The sequence below is a fragment of the Natrix helvetica genome, assembly GCF_964273705.1.
Source record: "Natrix helvetica genome assembly, chromosome: Z".
Lineage (NCBI taxonomy): Eukaryota > Metazoa > Chordata > Lepidosauria > Squamata > Natricidae > Natrix > Natrix helvetica.
In genome coordinates, this window is record NC_138554.1 from 67,803,029 (window position 1) to 67,825,956 (window position 22,928).

At 37.4% G+C, this 22,928-nt stretch overlaps 1 protein-coding gene across 1 annotated transcript in view; it reads right to left on the bottom strand.

The window, feature by feature from the left end:
- The window catches only part of CNTNAP2 (contactin associated protein 2), a 1,236,760-nt gene extending 1,231,266 nt beyond the window's left edge, over positions 1 to 5,494 (bottom strand). The window contains exon 1 of the mRNA XM_081971635.1: positions 5,035 to 5,494. Coding sequence (XP_081827761.1) covers positions 5,035 to 5,131 — 97 coding nt within the window. The 5' untranslated portion in view covers positions 5,132 to 5,494. The remainder of the gene's footprint in view (positions 1 to 5,034) is intronic.
- Positions 5,495 to 22,928: the final 17,434 nt, after the last annotated feature.

A 22,928-nucleotide genomic window follows, 5' to 3' on the forward strand; every position in this document is an offset into this window, starting at 1 on the left:
TAGAGAAATACTTAGTAGTTTGGTAATTCTATTAAATGAAACAATTAAAATCTTTAATGTATTTATTTATAAAGCAACTCTAGGACTTAATGTTCTTTTGTGCCAAGTTATATGTGACTATGTATATTGACTTCAGCAGGCTTCTCTATAACTGTGATTATTCTTGCAATAAACAAACACAGAGAGTCAGAGAGAGACATACATGGTTAATAATAAAGTTGAGTCATACTGTATTAAATAATAAGGCTATGTAACAGTTCAAACATAATGTATAAGAGATATTTGGGATACCTAAGCATATGTCATGAAGCTGCAGAAAAGAGTCATGCTGTTTGGGGGGGATGAATCAGGCCTGTATTAAAGATACTATATTCATACATCAACATGTCACATGCTACCTTTTCAAAATGGAATCTGAACCATTGCATTCCTCTATTAAATAGCTTATGTGGTTTGTATCATTAAGTTGCATTATGAGAAGTCGATAACTGATTCTGCAATGATATGGTTCATACCCAATCTGCATGCATAACATTCAGAAAACTGCTCTTCCAAACAGTCTTCAAAAATGTTATCCCATCATGCAATTACTTAACTAATTTCTGTGTCAAAACAAGCAAGCGATAAAAATCAGAGGTTGATCCAGTATATAACTTCATTCCAAGAAACTCAAATATCTGTGCGATAGGTTCATCCACCAAAAGATTTACAAATAAGAACACGTAAGTAGCATTAAGACTTTTTAGACATTTGTTTTAAATCACTTTTACTATTTCACTATCACTTCAGGTAGGTAAAGAGTTTCCCTCATTTTATGTGAATTAACTATTTTGTGATTCAAAAAGACATAACCTTAGAAAAAAGGAAAGGAACACATATTCTCAGAAACTAAAAAGCAAATATGACTATATAGAACCTATTTATGTATTGTTTTTTCAGGCTTCTGAAGAAAGAAATCCTCAAATTATTTTCTTTACAAAAGTATATTGTCTAACTTTTAGATTGATTTATACCTAAATCCAAATTTGAGTACTATTAGAACTAAATGTGTGTGTGACCATATATGCATAAGTGTGTGTACATGTACATACACACACACACATACATAGTCTATAATACTATGCTAGGAAGTATCATAAACAAAACTCCTGTAAGCCACTCATATAACAATGCACACATATGCATTAAAATGGAATCTTGCACTTTAACTTATAAGTACCTGAAGAAGGCTATGCAAGATTTAGATTTCAACAAATTGGACATCAAATATTGATTCTGCAGAACAAGGATGACAGAGCCTTTCTTTACTTTCTCTTTCTTATATACAATATCACTGCATATATTAACTGGGATGAAATCAATATTAAGAGCAATCCAACAGCACTAAGCAAAAGACCCAGCGTTCAATTATTTTTAAAAGAGGGAATAAATTAATGTGGCTTGAGATTATTTGTTTCATGTGTTAAGCCATGTTCTTCTTAATACTATATAGACTCTTTAGAGAATAACAAGACATTTGCACTTCTTTAACTTGTTACAACTTACCAGCATACTTTTTTTTTTTACCAAACTTGGACATTTATCAAATAGGTATAGAGGCTATTCCTCTAATCAAGCCCTAGATGACCTCCCACTGGTAGATGTCATTCTTCACAAATGCACTAAGGATTCAGAGATCAGCAACCAAGAGTTTCTTCAAATATGATTGAGCTCTGATATCACTTTTTCTTTTTGTGACAAAATAAACTAGTAACTATATTATAAGTAGTAGATGGAAATATGCTGAGTCAAATAACACCAGCTTTGGTTATTAAATCTTCAGTATGACTGATTATAAGAAAACAGCATACAATACTTGTGTCCCCCAAAAGCAGAATAGTCAGCACTGTGAATTACATGCATATAGATCATTTGGAAGAGAAAGTTATACTTCTATTCTTTGGTTGGAATGGTGTAAATAGTTCCATAAGCTAAAAAAGCAATTTTCTACAAGTATTAGGCAAACAACAGAATATTTCACTCTGATATCAAACAACTAATACTACAAATGTGCATGTACTGTAAAATTGTTAGGCACATAGCTCAGTGTATTGAATCTCCTTAGGGAACCTAGGGATACCACCTGATGTGAAATCTCTCACTGACTTACTGGATAGGTGCTTTCATAACAGCTCTTCAGAAGGCTTACATTTTACTGATTTTGCTTCAAGAAACGAAACTTTATTCATCAGAATCAGCAGCAAAATTCCCCATTATCGCCCCAGGTACCCACTCTCTTCTGTGCTCACCAGCACTTTGCTTTTCAGAAATCAACTCCAGAAACCCCCCACGAAGAATGGGAAAACAAAAACTTTTTAAAAAGCCAACCAGGACCTGCTAGCTTGTTCCCTCGGTTCAACTAAATGCCGTCAATACTTCGATTCCAAGAAAAACCGGCACCGGTCTTGCGATATTCCAACTTTCCCTGCAGCAATTCCAAACAATCTGCAAGCTTTTATTTGACTTCCCTTACTAACCTGCCCAATTAAATACAACCTGTCACTGCCTCATTGTGGAAGCGCGGTACTTACGCAAGGACGGGAAAGCTGTCCGGACTCTGTCGCTGATGTTGCTTAAAACCCACAGGAAGAAAGCTGTTTTGAAGGCAGCGCGAACCCCAGCCATCCTGCCACCTTCAAACTGTTAGTCCCAGGTATCAGTTGGAAATATTCTGATTGCGTCTTTCTCTTCCTTCAATCTTCTTCTGCTGCTTGTCACCTTGAGGAAAATGTCACTGTCTATTCTGTCGAAGTTCCCGAGACTTCAGCGTTCTTTTTCTTTTGGAATATAGGTAAGCAACTTCACTTCATGATATCAAACCAATAGGAACAGATGTCACTTAACGGGACGATCGGGGGGGGGGGGGAGAGATAGAGAAAGAAAGAAAGAAAGAAAGAAAGAAAGAAAGAGGGAGGGAGGGAGGGAGGGAGGGAGGGAGGGAGAGAGAGAGAGAGAGAGAGAGAGAGAGAGAGAGAGAGAGAGAGAGAGAGAGAGAGAGAGAGAGAGAGAGAGAGAGAGAGAGAGAGAGAGAGAGAGAGAGAGAGAGAGAGAGAGAGAGAGAGGGAGAGAGAAGCTTTCGGGAATAAACACTCCTTCAACCACCGTGGCCGAAACCACAGCTGCTCAGCTTTTTCTATAAATAGAAGGGGTGCTTCAAAAAGCTTTCCCTTGCCCGGCTGCCCGGCTGCCGATAAATTGACCGCGGAATCACACGCACGCCACAGCCAGTCAAAAGGCAGGCACGGATTCAGATCGGGGGAGCGGGCGATGGAGACGTTCCCGCCGCAGAGCAGCAACCTTACAGCATCTGTCTTCCTACAATCACCATTCGCCAGCAGAAAGAAACACTGCGATCGCCACCGCGACTGAAAGTGGCAACAGCATAACGAACAACCTAGAGGCAGCGAGGGAGGAGAGAGAATCCTACGCGTCCCTCCTGCTCCTCTCTGTCTTTTCGGCGGCTCCTCCTCTTCCGCGTACCCCCTGCTCGCTGAAAGAGCCACCTCCCCAAGTCTTCCCCACTTATACTTTTAAACCTAAACGGAGATAAAACAACAGCCCCAGCCTTGCGCAGTGGGCCTTGCAGGAGTCACTAGAGAGTAGAGAGCGGCTGCCCTGTGCAGCAGAGCAACGCAAGTATTGCTATCCATGGTACTGAACTTGGAAACCTCTCCTTCGTGATCTTGGTTGGAGGTTTGGGGTTGGGGTTTTTATTTTCCGCTTTCAAGGGACCTAAATAGAGGTCGCTGACAAATCGACATTCCTCTTTTTCCTACTTCTCTTTTTCTTTGCTTCCCCTTCAGAATGAGATGGTATATGCTTTCTGTGCTCCAGCCTCCTGGGATCCAGCTACAAACGAAGCAGTCTAGCCAGCAAGTCTTCCGAGCGGTCCTAAGCACTCAAAATAGGAGCTCGATATCCTGCTTGTAAAACCAGCGGGATGATAACCGAAGGCTCCACTGTGAGTGTAGGTATTTGTGTATATTCAAGTACTGCGGGTTATGAGGATGCACAAAGAAGAAACCAAGAAAAAATTGTACTAAGATAATAGGACAGGACAGGAAGCAACCAGACGGGTTTTGTGGGTTTGATGAGAAATTGCATCCAAAAGTCACCTCTGCCTGTTTCTTCCCTCTTCCACATACTCCGACCCCACAATAGATTCAAATGAGAGTTACTGAGCTCTATTTCTTAAGTATAATGTTATTGTAATTTCATTTTAGTTTGTTTGTATGTATAATTAATGCATCTTCCTTTTAGGGAAAAATAAAAGTGCTGCTGCTTTTTGAAGGTAATTTCATAGAAGTTTGCAGGAAAACCTGTTTCTATAGATATTGGACAAGCCATTGTATACAATAACAAATGCTGACATTTTCTTTAATGGTTTAAACTTATAAACCTAAAAATCTGCTCCTAACTCAGTAGATCTGGAACAAGATCATATCTTCTCTGAAATTACCACTCACTGTAAAATCCATTGGTCAACTGGTCATTAACCACTTCTATAACACTCTTTTAGAAAGCTGGTAGCTAATCTTAATTTTGCTTTAAGAAACAAAACCTTATTCTTCTCCCAGAATACTGCCACCTTCAAATAAATCACTTATGAAATATTATTGCCACAAGGAATATCACTCCAAATGCACACAAACACTTTGTGTTTTAGAAGTCCCCCCCCCCCATATTTTGATATGGCCCATGGGATAATTAGCAACAATAAAGTGTTTTAGAAATCAAACTCCAGAAAACGCTACAAAAAGTAACTAAATAACAAACAGCCAGAAAACTATCAGCATTCTCAGTTCAACAAATCTGCCATCAGCATCTTCATTCCAAAGAATTTACTCCAACTATATTTTCTAACACTAGCCAGAGAGCAGTGAGGAAGACTATCCCAGTCCAAACCTCAACTTTGAACCCATATATGACTTCTCATACCTTCCTGCCCAATAAATCAAACATTACACATGAATGGAATACTCTGGAAGTACTTACGAGAGGAGGCAAGGGCTGTCTGGGTTCTGCCACTGATGTTGCTGAAAATCCATAGGAAGAGAGCTGCTTTGCAGCTAGCATGGAGAACCACAACCATCCTGCACCACCAGACCTCCCCCCCCCCCCCACTTAGTCTCAGGCGACAGTTGTAAATAAGCTCTTGCTGGATCTTTCTCAGATCTCCCTCTGCTTAGCAATTGCCACTTTTGGGGTAAAAGTCAGGTACAGTTATCTATTATTATTATTTTTTGGTTTACACAAAATCCCAAACACTTTGATGTTCTTTTTCTCTTGATATATGCAAGCCTTCTTCGATGTACCACGCCAAGTATGAGAGATAGTGAGGTCACTTCGTAGGGAGAAGGACTTGGACAGACGGAGTGGGAGACTGGAAGAAAATGCTTTGCCTGCTGCCCCGAGATAAAACCGCTACGATTGAGTCCTTTTTCCCATATAGCAGAGGGCTGCTTCTGGGAGCTTTCCTCAGCCTGGCTCCTCTGTACAGGTACGCGAAGCTCACATGCACAGCCAACCACAGAGCAGACTATCATTTAGATCAGCCCAGCAAGCTATAGAAACACTCCGGCCCTGCTTAACAGCCTCTCCTTTTATTCTTCATTCGCCAGTAGAAGGAAATGCTTTCGCCGTCACTATAACTGGCAGCAATGGCAAAATAACCAACAATAAAAAAGGGGGGGAGGCAGATGGGGAGGAGAAAATGCTCCCCTCCCGTTTCTCTGCCTTTTCGCCGGCTCTCTTTTCTCTTCCGTATACTTCCCGCTGGCTGGGAGAGCCGCCTAGCGAACTTCTCTAGTTTTAAAACGAAAGGAAGCTAAAGGAGTATCACCAACCTTGCGCAAAAGCCGGTGCAGGAAGGGCTACAAGAGAATGGGGAGGCGCTGCTCTCACACTTCTCAACGGCGATGGTGTTGCCCGTGGTATTGAATTTGGAAGCCTCTCCTTCCAATCTTAAGGACATTTTGTCCCCTTATTTTTTCTTTGAACCGAAAAATAACCGGTCGCTTCCTATCTTTTGCATATTTCTCTTCTTCTTTGTAGCTCCTTCCCCCGCCTTCAAACTGAGGTGGTATAGGCTGTCTCTGCTCCAGCCTCCTGGGATCCAAATACCATCGAAGCAGTTCAGCCAGTAAGTCTTCCGAGCGGTCCTAAGCACTCATATTGGTTGCTCAGCATCTTGCCTTGTTTAAAAAAAAAAAAGCAAGGACTGCTACTGCAGAAGGCTCCATTGCTTGGGGGGGGGGGGATGCTCGCGCGCGTAATTAAAAATACACATATGGGAGGGGCAAGGAAGAAAAGCTATGCTAAAATAACCAGAATTTGTGAAGTAAAGAATTTTTAATGCAATCAAACATTATTTAGGTTTTGAATCCAAAAATCCGCTTCTCACTGTTTCTCTCCTTTTTCATTCACTCTGACTCCACAAAGTCTCAGATGTGATTTAGGATATAGTGCTTGTTGTTATAATTTTATTTTGATTAATTATATACATAATTAATACTTTCACTTGTTTTTCACTCATATGCTTGCCACTTTCATTTAGAATAGCAACATAAAAGTGCTGCTGTTTGGTAGGAATGCCATAAGCATTTGCAAATTTCCGTAAAAATTGGATAGACAATTGTATACTTCATTCTGATGTCAACCAACCCATGATAAATATTTGCTTGAAACTTGTTAAGCTTATTTATTTATTTGAATCTACAGCACACAGCTCAGTAGATTTTGTGACTAGATTAAAATTTCTCAAGGGAAAGAAAACCACCCAAGTGAAATCCATTAAACTACTTTATCAATTTTGCCTCATGAAACAAAATGTTGCCTTTTTAAAACAAAAAAAGCTTCTTTCAACCAAGTTATCCACAAAGTTGCCTGCTTTCACTCAACTTTTCATTCCCCAGTATGCTTACTTTGCTACTTATAATTCAGATTTCAGAAAATCCTTTGAAGACTGAAGGTAGCAAATATTTTCTAGAAAAATAATCAGCAAGCCACTCCCCTCGATACAACTAAATGCAATACCAGCATCTTCATTCCTATAGAAATTGGCATTGACTCCACATTCTAACAGTCCAGGCAGCAATTGTCCCAAAAGAAATCCCCCAAAGCAATTATGAGTCCTTATAGGATTTTCCTTTATCAACTGTTCCAGAAGGAATGCTGGTAGTTAATACGGAAACTCAGTACTTACGTGAGGTCAGAAGAGCTGCCCAAGCTCTGCTATTAATACCACTAAAAATCCTTAAGAAGAGAGCTGCTCTGCAGCCAAGACTGAGCCCCTCAGTCATTTTGCAATTCCAGACCTTAGTCCCTGGCTCCAGTTGAAAGTAAGCCCTTGCTGAATTGCCTTCTCCCTCTGGTCACAAACTGTAGAAGGGATGGAGATCACTTCTTGGGGCTTGGAGAGGTGGAGTGATTATGGAAAGGAACACTTTATCTGAAAACTGACTGAGCCTTTCTTTTCCCACAATAGAAAGCTGTTTCCCAAAGCTTCTGAAATCTGCCTGCCTTGTTTCTTCTTGTAGCACTACCATAGGAGAGTACTCTCATTAGCTGCCAGCCAGGTATAATGGCAAACAGCCATTGAGTTCATGTGGGCATGTGACAAGAGACACTAAGACACTCTTTGTGCAGGAAAAGGCATGTAAAATCTAGTTCTCTCTTCATTCCCCCACACCATCTCCACTATGTTCTGAGTGAAAATACTGCATTCTATTTTTATATAATGATATTTGCTCTTATAATTTGATTTTGCTAATTGGAGTGCATAATTAATGCATCACTTATTTTCTAGCACTTGTTTTGGCTTCATAAGATGAACACATGCATAAAAAAATAATGTTGCCCTAATAAAGAAGACCAAATTCATTTCTAAATGTAGTGGGTAGGAGAAGGGGTCACCAAACTCAGATGATTTATATTGGGACATGAGGCTACTTTTGCACAGCAGCTATGAAAATATAACAGCATCTTCATATGTATATATATGAAATAAAAGGATGCAAGTTTGCTTGCCAAGATAATGATGATAGCAATTGATAGCAGTTGTAGCAGGAATGATCAGAGAGCACACAAAAATTAAATCTCATTTCTTCACTTTTTGATTATGTTTGTGGGGATTTTCAAATCAACTTTGAGAATGAGATATTGGTCATCTATTGAAAGACCTTTATGGTTTTTTCCTGGCCAATAGATGTAGAGCAAACAGAGTGCCACAGCACCTATATGCATGTAGTATACCTAGATATTGATTGTTCAAGAGGTTTTTGCAGAATAAAGATTCTTCTTCTATAAGATGGACATATCACATTGATGGGCATTTTGTTTATCAATAAAAAATAATGGGGTTATTTGCTGTAAACTATCTTTTATGAATGAAGCAAGTTTTAAGTCACTTTTATTTGTTTGTCTCCTCATCAAGTGATTGTTCCCCCTCTTAAGTTTACAGATTTTGCATATATAGTTTTAGAAGAAAACCTGCCAAAAAGAATTTTGTGGTACCTAAAAACTAATGCATACATTATTGCATAAGATTTCTTCACAAGGCATCTATATGGAGTGTTCCCATATACACATAATATATACACATAGTATGCTTACCTACTGTGATGGTGAGTAGGAAAGGGGACAGAATGGTAAATGGATAGATGAAGAATTATATATATTTGTTTGTTAATATTAATAACAAATATCAGGCTATAAGAAATAGTGTTAAATCACCAACTGAAATCTGGCTTATTTACTTTCTTAGGTAAATAAGGATTGTTATTAAGATTGTTATTTTATTTTAGGATTGCTATTTTATTTTTCCAAAGATGGTCATCTTGCAGCAATGACAGTGTGGATTAATGAACACAGAGGTTCAACTAGTTTTGGATATTGTCTTTTTTAATTATAGATTTTTTTTAATTGCCAGGTAAAGTATAGCAGAGCGTTCCAAATTATCTATTGTAGGATGAAGAAGGTTAAGCTGCCCTAAAATTATAATTAATGCTATTAAATGCAGCATTTGGAGTATATATGAGGATAGAATTGGCATTTAGTCTGCCACAAGATTGCTAGTATCTATGTAAGCAGCACATATTGTTGTTCATCTGTTTCACTTAAAAAGAATTATACCACTTATGTGTGGTTTATCACTAAAAAGAATATAATTTGGAGGATCTACTCTCAACCATTTTTAGTATTTTAGTTAAGAAAACGACTGTTGACTCAGCTAACTTCAATGAATAAGAATTCTGTCAAAAGCTACTGAGCATTTATTCTAATAGATTTCTCATTTTCTGTAGAAAAAGTAGGATATAAATATAATACTACATAAATATTTAAAATTTTAAAGGACTCTCATTGCCCAAATAATGATTAAAAACAATTGTTTTGTTAAATTGTATCCCTGCTGAGTCTATTTTAATGTAACAATCTTAATATAATTAATCACAATAAGGGCAATTATTACCTTCAATAATACCAGGATTTTATTATTCCAATTTGATAGCATATGATTCAAGGTGTGTGTGTGTATGATGTATGTATTATCTTTAACTCAATAGTCCAGAAAATTTACAAGTGTGTGTATTGTGGATGCACATTTGTGTATGTATAAAACATAAATAGACAAAAATATTCCCAATACGGCAATGCACCAACAGCCAAACAATACATCCAGAATAGCAGCCAATCTTTCCATTAGGATACAATGCTGTAGGATTTCTACAGCTTCATGGAATGCCAATGATGTAAGGACATCTTTGGAGGCAAGGCATTTCAGAGAATTAGAGCCACTGTAAAGAGGGGCTGCACTTCCCTTTAATCTCTCAAGGAATTGGGAACCTAAATATCCTGCCCCAGATGCAGCCATGGATTGTAACCTGTATCTCTTGTGTTTTCAACACCTTAATTGCTCCAGGTTTTGCCGGAATACAAGTTTTTCTTAGACAGTTTGGTGTTAAAGCATCAGACTAGAAACTATGAGTTCTAGTACTGCATTGGGCATGAAGCCAGTTAGGTGGTTTTGGGGCACTTTTTCTTAACGCTAGCAAGGAAGCAATGGTAAACCACTTCTGAAAAACTCTGCCAAGAAAATTGCAGGGACTTGTCCAGGCTGTCTCTGTTCAGACCCAGGCTTAACAGAATCACGAAACAGACTCCTTGTCCTGAAAAACATCCCTTTATATTTGATTAATGTGAATTCCTGGCATTCATATCCAGAAAAGTCCCGGTAATAATCCTTTCAAGGTTTAATTGCAAAAACAGATCTTATCAGTCCTTGGATAGTTGCCAGGCCGAGAGCTTCCAGTTGCAATGCTGTAAGATGAAATAACAGGGAGGGGCCATTCAGCATCCCTGTGTGCCTTTCTTCCTGAGTCAGCCCTTGGTCCTCAATTGTTCTCCTCTCCTGACAGCTCTGTGTATATGTACATCTGTAATAGGCCCCAGCTGTTCCTCTTCACCTGCTTATCTCCGATTCTGAAGGCAGCTGGGGAATGTTGGATATCTCTGCTTCCAATGCAGAGCATCCATCAGAGCCTTCCCCAGCCCAAGCTCCCCCCAACTTCCTCACTGTCCAAGTCTGATATGTTGATCTTGTTGTATTTGGGTCTTTTTCCATTTAAGATTGAGAATGTTTCACCGAGTCTCACTTGCCATCTTCAGGCTGGGTTTTGGGCTTAAAGTGTGATCGGAGCTGCCGTCTTTCTATAAATGTTGGTTGGGTATGTGGAGTGCTGGCTTTGTTTCAGTAAGTGGAATGATTGGTTGTGTGGTTGTATCATGACTGGAAGATTGGTGCTGATTGGTGCTGGCTGTGTGTCTATTGTTGTTTCGTGTTGTAATGGCCTGGGTAGTGGGTGGAGCTCGTTTTTGTACTAGGGCTGGTTTCCAGATGTCTGGTAGGTGGGAGGTATCGTCACGTTTAATCATGTTGTGGGGGTGTTTCTCTATTTCGATAGCTTCCATAATTATTCTCTTGTTGAAGTGTTCTGTTTTGGAGATTAACCTGGTGTTAGGGTTCTAAATACCATGCAGAAATAAATCATTGTCCAAGGCAAAACATCCTTTAAGGTCCAATTTATTCCACAGGCAATTTAGCACGGCTATGGAAATTTCAACTCTGAATTACATCCTGTAAGTTCACCTAGTTGAAAGTTCATGATCTCTCCCCACACCCACAAATCCATCACATGTTCCAATCATCATCTTCCACGCTGGCATGTACACCCATCTTCTTCCGGCCAGGTGTCGAGGTACTGAGACAAAAGATGACCTTGGCTTCTACAAAAGAATGTCAACAATCCATTCTACAATCCTACTCCTTTCTATTCCCCCCTCCCAACTACTACACTATTGAAACAGCATAGAGAATTATTAAAAAATGTGGCAGGCCAAAGATCCTAAAAAGAACATAACTACAGGCCTGACACCTGGTTTCTTCAAAATTAATTTCATGTCCTGTAGCACGCATGTGCGGGTGCGCACGCACGCACATACACACACACACACACACAAACATATATATATATATTCATTCATTCTTCCTTTTTTTCATTAAAATAATCTTTGTTCATTGAGCTTTTTCATAAACTCTTTCACAATAGGGAAACTGGATTCATCAATTACAATTTCCATTTGACTTGGCATTAAATACATAGAATTGCACCTGATATTGTTATATATTTTTACGTTTGCACTAAAATTTAGAAAAAAAAGCTTTGCTATCCGTGGGACACAAAAATTGTATTTTGCTTTGCTCACATATGTAGCACTTACCCACCAAATCTAAGAAGAGGAAAAAATATTTTTTGGCAATGCCAACTCTATAATTCCCTGTTTAAATAGACCTTCCTTTCCCCACCTCATATTTTCTTTTACCATTTTAAATCTGGTTTTTAATCCATTGGATATTTGGTAGACTGGTGTTAAGTGTTTATTTCATTCCTTAATTTATTGGTAACATTTTAGGTTAGATTTAAATATTGCATTTTAATAATGTTGAAATTATTTTTAGGACCTCATTGTCAGCAATCTTTGTTTAGTTATACATTTAATTACTTTTTTTGCTATTCCAGTCCTATTATTACCACTACTATTGTTCAGAATGCAAACTTTTTTACAATTTAACATTCAGATTATTGTGACTTTTAATAAAGAATACCTAAACATGGCTAAAAAACATGGCTAAAAAGTGGAGATCAAATCATAACCTTACCTGGAGGTCAGCAGCTAATGAGATTTCAAAATGAATTGGTGAACAAAATAATAAAACAACATAAATTTAGTTAAATGCCTATTATAAATATAGTAAATAGTTTGCATAAACTCAAAAAGGCAACGTTTGACACATTATGAATCTAAAATGTTAGCAAAGCTGTTAATTAATTGTATAATTCACTGGCATAATAGTATAATAGTATAAAAACAATATAAAATGCATTATACATTTTCAATGGTGGGAAATCCATGGATTTTGAGACAGTTCTCAACCTTTTCTTCAACATTCCTTAAATACCTTTTGTGGCCATGCACTGTGGCCACAGACCCCCAAGACTTAACTAAAGTTTTAAATCATAACATTTATCCAAGATTATGGATCCCCTGTGATGACATCGCAGCCCCTAGGGTCTCCAGACCACAGGCTGAGAACCACTATTTTGAGGGAATGCTGCTGCAATCCTAAATGGTGTTTTATGAGTTATAAAATTGACTGGTGGCTTTTCCAGATTTTCTTTCTCCCTTGATAGAATCTAAAAAGAAAGCTGACTACAGCTACAAGAATTGTCAAAAGCTTCCATCAGAATATTTCTGATTAAATTTAGAATTGTTCAGGCCATAATATATTGAGGGCTTAATCAACATGCTGCTATTGTTTATTAGCATAACTTGGGCAAATATTAACATTATATTCCATTTGTACTATGTCAACATGATCTCAGAAACCATATATTAATTACTTTCATTTATTTTTCATATTTCATTGCAGATCTACTTAGTCAACGAGGTCCTTTAATATTATAAGAAAACAAAGATTAGGTATGGACTTCAACAACCTACTGTATATTGTTTTTCACTTATTTGCATATGTTAACATTCCAATTTTTATCTTTGGTAAGTTATCACCAAAAAAGAGGTCTTTGCCTCCTAATGAACATACTCATTTTAATCTATTACTTTAGAAAAGCTATACATTTTTCAATAATGTCTGTGATTTCATATTTCAAACTATTTGGATATGAGCTTTAATTTTATTAGAAATCTACCTGAGCTTGGAATTTTATTGGCATATAAACTTCTTGGAAAAACTAGTCTAAAATCCACATCTGGACTGCAGTGAATGACTGTTTCTCATATTCTGTATTATTTTGACGTTAAAGTCATCATGGAAGGTCTTCCCTGCCAAAAACATAATTATTCATTCCTATTTGAAATATTTATTTGAGTAATATCAGTTATAATCCTGAATTTAACTATAACATAACTATGCATTATAAAAAATTGCTTTATGTTAGTTCTCTCAAATTTCCCAACATTTAGATTCATTTGATGACTCTAATATTTTGAGATGGGGAAAATAATTTTCTTCCTTCTATGTGCATTTATTATTCCTTCTTCCATTTGTATCACTTGTGTTTGCTTAATTGCCTATAAAATGCTTTTACTAATTTAGCTTAGATTCTCCCTTCCATGTCAGATGAGCATTATTTGGACTGCTTATGAAAAGAGTGCAAAGTAAGAAATCATCAGGAGATATTAAACAATTGTATGAATAGCATCTAGTCTTAACCTTCAATATATTTATAGTCTAGAATTTCAACTCATTTTCATTATTATGAGGAAATTCCTAATTATTTGAGTTGTTAAACAAAAAAGATTTGTTTCCTGGTGTTATGATTGCTCCCTTAGTAGACATTTTCAAGCAAAGGTTTGGAAGCCATTGTCTGACTTGGATTGAGGATTCCTACCCTGCAAAATATGGTGGACTTGGAGATCCAAAATCCCTTCCAAGTCTATAATTTATTATTTGTCTCAGTTTCTCAAACAATTTTGTGAAAATATAAAATCAATGTGTCTTATTTAAATACCTCCTCTTCCTTTATCTTTGTGTCTTTCTCTCTCTCCACCTGCATATGCATGGCAATGCATGCACATGTATGCATGCAGATGCACGCACACACATGCACACACAAACCTCCTCTAGTCAGTATTGACTCCTGGTGACCTCCTGGTTTAGCATCTTGGTAAAGTTTTCAGAAATGGTTTGTCATTGCCTGCTTCCCAAGGCTCAGAGAATCATTAGCTCAAGATTACACAACTGTCTTCATGCCTAAGAGGGGGCTAGAAATCATAACCACCCAATTTCTTCTAGTTTAGAGCTAATTCAAATTTCTAGTTTCTCAGGTCTCAAGTCCAAGTTTCTAACCCAAAACTAAACAGATTCTCTTTCCAGTCTGAATACTAATTTAATGAACATATCAAATGGTGTCACTGCCTAATTGATTTCCTCCTACTCATAAATTTTAATTTTGATAGTGGTTGGACTTATTGTAGTTTTCTGTTTATAATTTCCTCATAAACCTATTTTACATAATTTCCTATTTACTTGAATTTAATATAAATTTGCACTTTCTTTGGCCTGCATTTGGGCAAGACTTCCACTTTCTAAAGAACACCGTCTTTTCTTTAATATCTTTCTTTATCTTGATTGATTTAAAAATACTGTTTGTATCTTCTGGGTTGATGTTGTTATTGCTGATGGGAGTATATTTTTTGCATCTGTATTTGGAAAACACACAAGACGTCTGAAGAAATTTTACCTTGTTGATTTTTCTTTGAACTTTCTATTAAAGTTATTTTATAACAGTCAAATGTCATTAAAAATCACTTATACATACACACATTATATTTGATAGTACTGTGCTGATTACTTCCATCACTTCAACTTCAAGCATCCTTGATACCTCTTTCCAAGAGAACTTATCTTGACCATATTTATTATGCTAATGCTATAGTTTACTACAGTTTTAAAGATGGAAGCAGATGAAATTGTAAACAACGGGAAAATATGATAGATAACAATGTAAATTGTCAACATCTGTACGCTGACGATACGCAGCTGTACATTTCCACCCCAAACCACCCCAATGAGGCCGTCGAAATGATGTCCCGGTGTTTGGAAGCCGTACGGGTCTGGATGGGAGACAACAGACTCAGACTCAACCCCTCCAAGACGGAGTGGCTGTGGCTACCGGCCCCCCGGTTCAACCAGTGTACTCCATCACTGGCCATCGGGGGCGAGCAACTGGCCCCCGTGGAGTTGGCGCGCAATTTGGGCATCCTCCTAGACGCCCGGCTGTCTATGGATGACCATGTGGCAGCCGTGGCGAGGGGGGCGTTCCACCAGGTCCGCCTGGTGCGCCAATTGCGCCCCCTATTGGACCGGGATGCCCTTCGCACAGTCACTCACGCGCTGGTGACGTCCCGTCTGGACTACTGCAATGCTCTCTACATGGGGCTCCCCTTGAGATGCACCCGGAGACTACAGCTGGTCCAGAATGCGGCCGCGCGGGCAATTATGGGGCGAATGAGGTTCACCCATGTAACACCTCTCCTGCGCGAGCTGCACTGGCTCCCTGTGGTCTACCGGGTGCGCTTCAAGGTGTTAATCACCATCTTTAAAGCGCTCCATGGCACAGGACCTAGTTATTTGCGGGATCGTATCCTGCCCCATACATCCCTGCGACCAATCCGCTCTCACAGAGAGGGACTCCTCTGGGTGCCGTCCACTAGGCAGTGCCAGAGGGCGGCGCCCAGGAGTAGGGCCTTCTCTGTGATGGGCCCAGCCCTCTGGAATGACCTCCCCCCAGATATCAGGATAACGACGGATCTCCGCTCCTTCCACACGAAACTCAAGACCCACCTGTTCCAACTAGCCGGCCTGGCTTAATCAGAACTTCTAACCTCCCTGGCAATTTTAAACTGTATATTTAAATCTTTTGGGTATTTTAATTGTTTTAATTGTATTAATTTTATTGTTATTTATTTTAACTTTGTGGCTTTTACTTTTTGTATTGCTAATTGTTGATGTATTTACCTCATGCCTTTATATTTGATTGTACGTCGCCCCGAGTCCCTTCGCGGAGAGGGCGCGACTGATAAATTGAATCAAATAAATAAATAAACAAATAAACATCAGGATTGAATATACAGTCTTGGGATATTTTAGAAAGTCATCAGAAAATGAAATCCAAATATGGAAGATAACCAGTCCAGAGAAACATCCTATTCTCTTCTCCTTTTCAGGTTCCTTATCATCCCAGAAACAAAAAGCTAGAGACTTCTATGCAGTTAGTAAGCTCAAAACAGTTTTAATTTGTATGGGTTATATTTATTAATATTTCCTAAATCAAAAATTTAAATCAACTCATTTATAGAATATTGGTTTAATCATGTAAAATATAAAAAATATTGCATATTAACATAAAACAAATACCTTTCATGAATAAAGTTTTATATTATTTTGACAAATAAAAATAATAATGAGAAGAGTGACATTATTTTAAAGTTTTTTCATATATCTCTAATATTTATCATATAATATTGTAGACACTGGAGAAGCTTCTGTGGATTCTTTTTCCTTTAAGATACACTAGAATAACACAGGTTAAATGCTGCCTTATAATATGGCTAATATGGTAAAGCCATCTTTGATACTTGCTTCTGGTACTTGTGGCACGAATGATGCTTAGAATTGAAAGTGAAATATTTAAATGATTAAAGATGTCAATACAGATGTCTCTTTAGGCTGCCCCAGAATAAACAGATTGCTCCTCCAGTAAGATTTAAAACAAACACCTTCTCAAATACTTGATTTCTCAATGATAATTTCATAATCAATTGAGAACATCTCACTTTTTCAAAGCAAAATGTTAATTTTTATTTCTTGTTTTTTTTAAAAAAATCCATAGCAACATTCCTTCTCATTTAATGTATTTTGAAGAAATATCTCTATATCCATGACAAATCACTGTTTTTGTTTTGCATATTCATTTATAAGTAAAAATCAGGTCAGTTGATATTAAAATGGAAACAACAAATCCCTTATCCATTCTTATTCTAAATGACGCTTAGAACTACAAACACCATGCAGCTGTTCATTTGGGGTAATGGAAGAAAATAATCACAATCTTAGTAGTTTTTAAATGATTAACCAGACAATTTTCTGAAGCTGATGTAAATTTCTTACATTATTATTCCATAATAAAGTTATCTGAATGGTCATTAAGATATAGATTCTAGAAGATGGGTACAAGACTGAAATGGTCATTAGATGAATACAAAACCAAGATAGGTTTTTCATATACATAGAACACCAGAGGTGTGTTTTACAGGGTTCCAACATAAACGTTTATTGGGTTAATAAACCTTTTCTAAATTCAGATGTGATAGACATTAGACTGCTTCCTCTCCAATTATCCACAGTGCTGACTTGATTTTATGAAGTTGATGGGTGTGAAACTCAGTTAATTTTGAAATGACTAGATTAAATAAACTAGTCTAATGAGTAAACTATGAGGGCAATCAACTGGTAGCTGCTTCAATTATTGTAGCCTATTAAATCTAAATAAGTTGCAAAACCTTCCATGGAATTTGCTGCATGTGTAACCTCAGATATAAAACAAATTAAAATTGTGCATGATTTCAAATTGTTATTTTATGAACTTTAGTATTATTGCTGGTATAAAAAATATAGAGATATCTAAATTGCTTTTAAAATAAAAAAAAACAGAGATTTAAAATTAGTATTTAATACTAATACTAATTCTGAATATGAAGGTTGTTTTATTAAAGATCTACAGCTTTCAAAAATATACTCTATTTGCAGACATATAAAGAATGAGAAAATCATGCTAGTTGTTTGTCGTCTTTTTCATCTCATTTTGTAATAAAAGTATCCAATCGAATGAATTACTATTTTAAAGAACTCTCTGTCATGAGAAACTATTTTCTATTGTTTTCTAAATAAATTTAAAACTAGCAGGTCTTGCTGAATGTAACTATTATCATTTCTTTGTTCTACTGTAACTGTTACATTGTCAGCTAATGGTTTACAATATGGAAATAAAATATTGTTTAATAATCTTGTAGGACAGAGTTGGTTGACTTAAGACCTCTAAGATAACATGTTGCCCTCAACCCTCTTTGTTTTAATCCACCTAGTCTAATATTTTTGAGAATTTGAAGCAGAAAACACAAAAGCCTTGTAATGTAACCTCTGAGTTGGGCTTCAGAGAGTAAAACAAAAAAAAATTAATCCCAAACTCATCATAATACAAGGAGCAAAATATTAGAGAATCCTGAGTCCTCCCAGGTTTCATCCTATTTTTTGTAATCACTCCACTCACTTCAGCCATAGTTTAGCACTAAATGATGACTCGCTAGCTAAAGCATATGGCAATAGCACTTAGACTTATATACCACTTCACAGTGCTTAACAACCCCCAACAATTTGTGTCCTCATTTTACTAACCTTAGAAGGATGGAAGACTAAGTCAAATTTGAACTGATGAGGATCGAACTCCTGGCAGTGAACTAAATTAGCCTGCAATATTGCATTCTAACCATTGCACCACCACAGTTCCTGGTTATACATTATAATCAATGTGTGAAACTATGTGCGCCACAAGATATTTAAAGCTGCACAATATTTGAATAAGCAGAACCGTTACATCTCAGAATGCATCACACTGCCAAATGAGTGGTCGGAATGAATCTTATATGAAAGTGAGCCATAAACACAGATATAGATATATACATAGCTAAAGACATAAAGGACAGTATTAACAATGCAAGAAAGGAAGAAATTGAAGGAGAAGATGACAAGATAAGTAATGCATGGGAAGAGGAGATACTCCTGGAGAAGAACTATGAGCTACTTTTGCTCTGATTGAAAGAAAATGCTCCTAGGTCTTTATCTTGGATAAGCTTACATATGAATTTGTGTTCACTATCTATGGTGGACAACAAAGGAGCATATGTCCTCACCTGAAATACACAGATATCTGTAATTCAAAAGGTTATTCAGCTTGCACTGTCCACTTTCTCTGTTCCTATATGAAAAATGAAACCAGTAAGTAATTCCACTGTAAAATCAAGTAATAAACCAACCAACTAACCAATCAACCAACCAAGTTCTATGAAAAATATCAGGTGTTGCATATGGCTTTCAGTCTGACCAAGAGGAAGTGAGAACTCGTAATGTATTCTAAATAGATGAAATACATGGGGAAAAGCTTCACTATCCTTCCATCATCCCTCACAAAATGAAGGAACAGGCTTATGAAAACCATGTCTGAAGACGGAACACAAGTAATTAAGATACACACATAATGTTTCTAGGAAATCAGGATTTGATCCCCTCAAGCTTTTTACTAATGTTGTTTGTGATTCAGAAAGTCTTGTCTTAATAAAAGCTGCCTTCCAAAGGCTCTTTCATCACTACAACAAGGAACAGGGCTCAGATATTTATTTATTTATTTTATTTAAATGGCTATCAATCTGCCATGGGAAACTGAAGAGCTGGTAAGATAAAAACATCAAACAATTGTTCACCATACCAGACATAAATGCCATACATAAACACACATAGCACCATAAAAAATAATTCACATAACATAAATAACAAATACCAACATGCAATATACAACCAATGCTTGGTGGAAGAGCTAGATCTTAGCAACTTTCTAAAGGCCAGTAAGGTTGGGGCCATCCAAATCTTGAGAATATTTCTTGGAACACAAAAGATCCCAGTGCTTAATAAACAGTTCTAGGGCATGCTGATACTATTGCATCTTAAATATACTGATTCCGTCTCATGAAGGGCTTCATAGGATGCAAACCAGGACCTTGAATTGCACCCAGAAGCCCAACAGTGCAATGCACAGGGCAAACCTATGTAGAGTGCATTAATATAAGAGTCTTGCTTTGTGCACCAACAGTAAAGCAGTATGCTTGCCTTCAGACTTCATTTTTTTTTAAAAAAAAGGATGTATCAAAAATGAAGGATGTGACTGGGTGTATTTTATCCATTATTCTGCTAGTTAGCCTGATGAAAATTCATTGATGATTATCAATGAATTATCCATGAACATATGATCTGAGGATACAGAATGATCAGTAACTCCAATAGACATCTATAAGTGTGCTGCCCTGCTCACGTAACTGTGGTTTAGTGAGCTTACTAATATTCCCGATTCAAGAGAGTCATCACAGTAAGCCATATTTAAAATTAATGAGATTTCGCATGACTTTCACTTATTACCTTTGAAGACTTAAGAAGCTACCTCCTGTGGGGAAACAACTAATATCCTAAGTCCATGATGGTGAACCTATGGCATGTGTGCCAGAGGTGGTACACAGAGCAATGGTGAGTTCCTACAAGTTCGGGCCAGTTTGGCTGAACCGGTAGTAGCTTGGCAGCCTGGGTTGCTGGAACCGGCAGCAACCCAGGCCTGCCATGCCCCCAAACCAGTTCTCCCGGTGGCAAGGTAGGCCCCACCATCTTATTTTTTGCTTTTGTGCATGTGCGCATAGCTCATGCCTGAACAAACTGGCAGTAGCAGCTGCTGGAACCCACCACTGATGCAGAGTCCTCTCTGCTGGCACACACACTGTTGCCCCAGGTCAGATCTCTGTGGCATTTCTTTCATGAGCTTCTGTTTCCCTGCAAACGACGAAACAGAAGCTCACTAAAGAAAAAGATCTTACCTCTTGCTGCACTGCCGATGTTGGGATGCCATACCTCCCATCAGTCAGCTGGTCTTCGGATCTCTGCTGCGCATGCACGCATGTCCATGCATGCACACATTCACATTCATGTGTGCACCTTTCACAGTTTGGCATGTGTATGCGTGCAGTTTGGGCACTGGGTGTCTAAAAGATACACCATCACTACGTCATCTCTTTGGGTAATGATATCTTGTTGCTATGGAGTCATGTAAAATGGATGATATAACATGATAAGGCAAAGAAAGGTGTGCCACTTTCAACTCTTGGTACACCTGGTGAGAGGTACAATAACTGATTTTGAGATCACTTTGCACCATAATAACTGTTTTTTTTTACAGGTTGCCAGTTTTGACCAGCAGGTTAACATGAAAAGTCCATTTGGAAGATTGAAGATGCATAGAAAAGATAAAATATTTAGCCTTGAATACTTATAAGAAAGCTAAATTTGAATATTAACCTGCACACGTAGAAATATGTCTTAATGTGTTATTTCCTTTGTTGGTTAGCTGGAAAGTTTGTCTTAAGACATAGTTCCTGTTTACCCACCCCTTCTGTTCCTTGTTCTTGAACTGAGGTTGTGGGGAATAAGGAACTAGGCATTAACAGTACATAGAAGAAGAACAATAATGAAAGATTGTGGTTGGCAAAAGTACAGTAGTGTTCAGATAGTGGTTAGCAAGAGAACAACGTTGCATGATTATGATCGGAAAAGGGGGCAACTGACTCGGTTGCTATGACATTAGGGAGACATCCAAAAAGTCACATGGTTTGTGGTTTTAAGGTATAAAAGAGAAAGGCAAATAATAGGAAGTTGCCAATCGGCCTGAAGCTGTCCCATTTGACTGTTTGTCATATTGACCCTCATTGCAATGTGATTAGTATAAGTGTTTGATGTTTGCTGTGCTTTAAATTCTAATAAACGTCTGAATTCCACAGTGAAAAGTTTTGTGGTGTGCTGTCTGTTCAATTGTTATTAAGTGCCGCTATGCTCAGTAAGTACGGTAGGTTCCCCCCTCCCCCCGACATGTACATTGGATATGTATTTTCTCTTGCGTTGTGAATATCGTTGTAGACCAGATCTTTGGATTGGCTCTCACCTTTTTGCTATTCAGTAAAAAATATCATATTTTTTTCTCCTGATAAAAAGAAAATATCTGTTACTGCTACTTCTTTTCTTATCTCAGCACAGCTTATAATGCTTAGCTTGTGTAAAATTGGAGATTTACAGCATGGCCAGATCCATGGCCAGGTACAGAATCCTCTTATGAAAAGCTTAAACCTGCTTTGATTTGCAGGCGAGCTGGAATTTACCACTGTGTGTTTCCCTTCCCAAGACAATCAGTGTAATAATCAGTATTTTACAACTAGAGCCAAGGCAAACTTTTACTAGCACATTTGTAGGCAGTTACGTGGAGAATATTTGTAAATATAAAATTTAGAGTGTATTTGGATGAAACTGGAGAATTTACAAGAAAGACAGCTGGCAAATTCTTCCAACTGGCTAACACTTGATGGCCAAATTTGTCTTACTATAAGGGTTTTTTTTTTTTTTGGATAATGGGATATTAGAATGGAATTTAATTTTCCCATGACTGCCTGAGGTGGGAATATAATTGGCAGCCAGTAGGAAGAATTTTCTTTCTTTGAAACTACTACAGCAAAATTATTGTGAGCTAAAAGAAACAGAAATTGTAGAATTGATGCTTTCACTAAGTCCATATTTTGAATCTCTAGCCTATATTTACATTAGCTATAATTTCTACCAGTGCTATCCAGAAGAAACTACAGCTTCAAGAGAAATAATGTTGAGAAATAATGATTCAGCTATGTTAATACCAAAGTCCCTATTACAGTATTCAAATTCTACAGTAATTTAATCATATAATTTTTAATCATGTAGACTCTGACTCATATTTCACTAAGAGTTTATAAATTCAGCTAAGTAAACATTCAAGATTGTTTGTTATAAGATTTTCAAATTCAGCTGAGTTTCCCGATAGTTTGTCTTATTTCTATAGATATTTCATTTATTTTTGTAGTGGTTTGATAATGACCAGAGTGTTGACCTAATTTCACCTTCATGTAATAGAGGTACTTTC